Below are 2500 nucleotides of genomic sequence, written 5' to 3'. Positions count from 1 at the left end.
TCGCCATCAGATCACCACTGGCTTTTTTACTGTGTTTACGCGCAGTTTAATTGTGATGTGAAAATTAATGGGAGGGTTATAAAATAAATAAACCCCGTTCTGGCTTGCTGGTATGTCGGCTGATAATGTCCTTGGCTGAGAGATTGTCCTCAAAATTTCATATTTGCCCTCGAAGCTTCGCTTCTCGGCCAAATTCATTTTTTGGACAATCTCTCAGCCGCGGACATTATCAGCCAACATACCAGCCGCCCGAAGGGGTTTATTTACTAAATAGTAGAGAGATTTAGCACCGCGTTTACGTGAAAGGCAATTGACTTCTGTTCTGTGAAAGAAAAGGTGAATGAAATCTTACGAACACGGCAAACGCGAAACAGGTTACTTTCACGCAGAAACGGCAAAGTGCAACCTACAAACGTGAAAAATGGCGAGGAAAACTAGGTCACGCGGTCACTCTTGCTGTTCGCGTTTCACGTAAACGCGGTGCTAAATCTCTCTAGTATCAATGATCTACCACCTTGGGTTATTACTTATAGGTGTGTCGCGATCGTTATTTTGGTTTCTTGTCTGTTTACTAAATGTAGATGATCCGCAAGAGCGTAGAGACACGTGACTGGCTGAACACAATTGAACCTCGGAATGTCCGCGCTGTTATGAAGCGAATCGTAGAGGACGTGACAGCTACTGATGCGCAAGTTGGACAGTTGTACGAGGAGGGAGTGCACAAAGCTCACAGTTCAGGTTTGAGATCGAGAAAGAGTTCTTGTTTTTCTATTAGAGGTGTATATAGTCAGAGACCTTACTGGCGTCTCGGTCAGTTTTCGTAAAGCACTGTTAGAATTTCCGACGAGTATCGCATTTTCAGAGTCTTGAAGTTGTATTTACAGGTATATGAGGCATCAGTTTAACTTGGCCTACGGTGTTTTGGTGTTTCAGACTCCAGTAAGTTCACTTATACATATCCATCCAAACCAAGCCGGAATCAGTGGAGCTACACAGCTAGGTAACGCACCAGTAACGACAGCTCTTTGTATTCCAAAGAGCGCAGTTCTTGACTCATTAACTCAGTTCTTTTTTTCTGTCATCTCGCATTCCTCTTAGACGCTGATAGAGGATTCATGGAATTTCACTGTTTGATCTCTCCTCGTTCTTTGTTTTCCAGCAGCACGGCGTTCGATTCTAGTCTTCTCAGTAATATTCAGAAGTTGTTCTCTGAGAGAATCGAGATCTTCAGTTCGGTGGAATTCTCCAAGGTCTCTGTATTAACTGGAATTATTAAGATAGGATTAAAGGTAAGTCTGACTGTCGACGTTTCCTGCAGTATTTCAATTAAAAAACGATGTATGCTTTTTTGGCGAACCCTTTATACTTATTGATAGGGTGAGTGATGTTTGACGTTTCAGACCCTTCTGGAGTGTGTACGACTTCGAACGTTTGGGAAATACGGTTTACAGCAGATCCAAGTTGACACGCACTACCTACAACTGTACTTATGGAGATTTGTATCCGATGAAAAGTAAGGGCAATGTGTATTAAATTCACGGCAGTTACCATCTATCCTAATCTATTAATACACTCGATGGTCTCCGATAGCCGATCCTAGCAGGATGCAGGACGCATGTCTCGTTTAAATGTCGTATCTGCCTAACTAACCAATTAGTTCCTGTAGCTCAGAGGTAGAACAACGAAGTGTATAATTCTTAGGTATGAAGTCCTCTCCATTTCTAATTTTCTCTGTCCTAAGCTCGTGACAATGGGCGAGTCGCGAATCGTAATTTCCTTTAACCATTGGACTGTATTCTCATCCATTTGGCGTCTCTGTTTTTTGCGGCTTGTCTGCGAGTTTTAGCCTTATCACCGAACGCCCCCGCGATTTTCACCGGCTGCCCTGCAATAATCCTTTTCTTGACATCTGAGCCGGTGAGTCAGTAGTCATGGGTTATCTTTTCTCGTAAAAAAAGAAGCTTAATCAGTCTTCAAAACTGTTTTGGGCTATTGTCCAACTGTTTACTAAGAAACAACTTTCACTACTGACTGCCCCTATGACCCTAAAACGTATTGGTGTTCGTGCTTGAAGAATATGGTGATAACCTCTTTGCTATTTTTTGTCCAAGTTTGGTTCACTTCATGTTGGAGGAAGTGGTGAACAGTACCGTCAATAGATGTCTGTCACCAGAACTAATGGAGCCCAGTGTGAGTAGAAAATCATCTTCGTCTGGTTCTTCAATATCGTTCTACCACATCACAGGAAATTGCTATAATTGGTTGTTCTGTTGAATGTCGATGGGCCATCTCTTTCATGCGAGACACGTAGGGTCGGTTAGTAAACGAGGTCTAGCTAAAACCATGGTTTTATGCAATTAGTGGGCCTGATATTTTTCCTATAAGTGGATTGATTTAATTATATAAAGTCAGCTTTCGGCCCTCTTGACTCTGTTCACAAAAATAAATGTTCATAGGAAAGGTTCGGCTAAATTGAAGATGATTTATAAATCGGTTTTCT

The 2500-nt window shown here is 42.0% G+C and overlaps 1 protein-coding gene across 3 annotated transcripts in view; it reads left to right on the top strand.

The window, feature by feature from the left end:
- LOC111322696 (vacuolar protein sorting-associated protein 51 homolog) overlaps positions 1-2500 on the top strand; it is a 15521-nt gene that overhangs the window by 12375 nt on the left and 646 nt on the right. For 2 of the 3 annotated variants that reach the window (XM_088728797.1, XM_022925845.2), the window contains exons 19-23: positions 582-738; positions 934-1000; positions 1160-1289; positions 1401-1513; positions 2112-2190. In XM_088728797.1, coding sequence (XP_088584923.1) covers positions 582-738; positions 934-1000; positions 1160-1289; positions 1401-1513; positions 2112-2190 — 546 coding nt within the window. The remainder of the gene's footprint in view (positions 1-581; positions 739-933; positions 1001-1159; positions 1290-1400; positions 1514-2111; positions 2191-2500) is intronic. The other variant, XM_022925846.2, reaches the window with a different exon arrangement.

The sequence above is a fragment of the Stylophora pistillata genome, chromosome 1 (genome assembly GCF_964205215.1).
Source record: "Stylophora pistillata chromosome 1, jaStyPist1.2, whole genome shotgun sequence".
Taxonomy (NCBI): Eukaryota; Metazoa; Cnidaria; class Anthozoa; order Scleractinia; family Pocilloporidae; genus Stylophora; species Stylophora pistillata.
The sequence above is the reverse complement of the archived record's forward strand: the minus strand, read 5'-3'. Positions and strand labels throughout refer to the sequence as shown.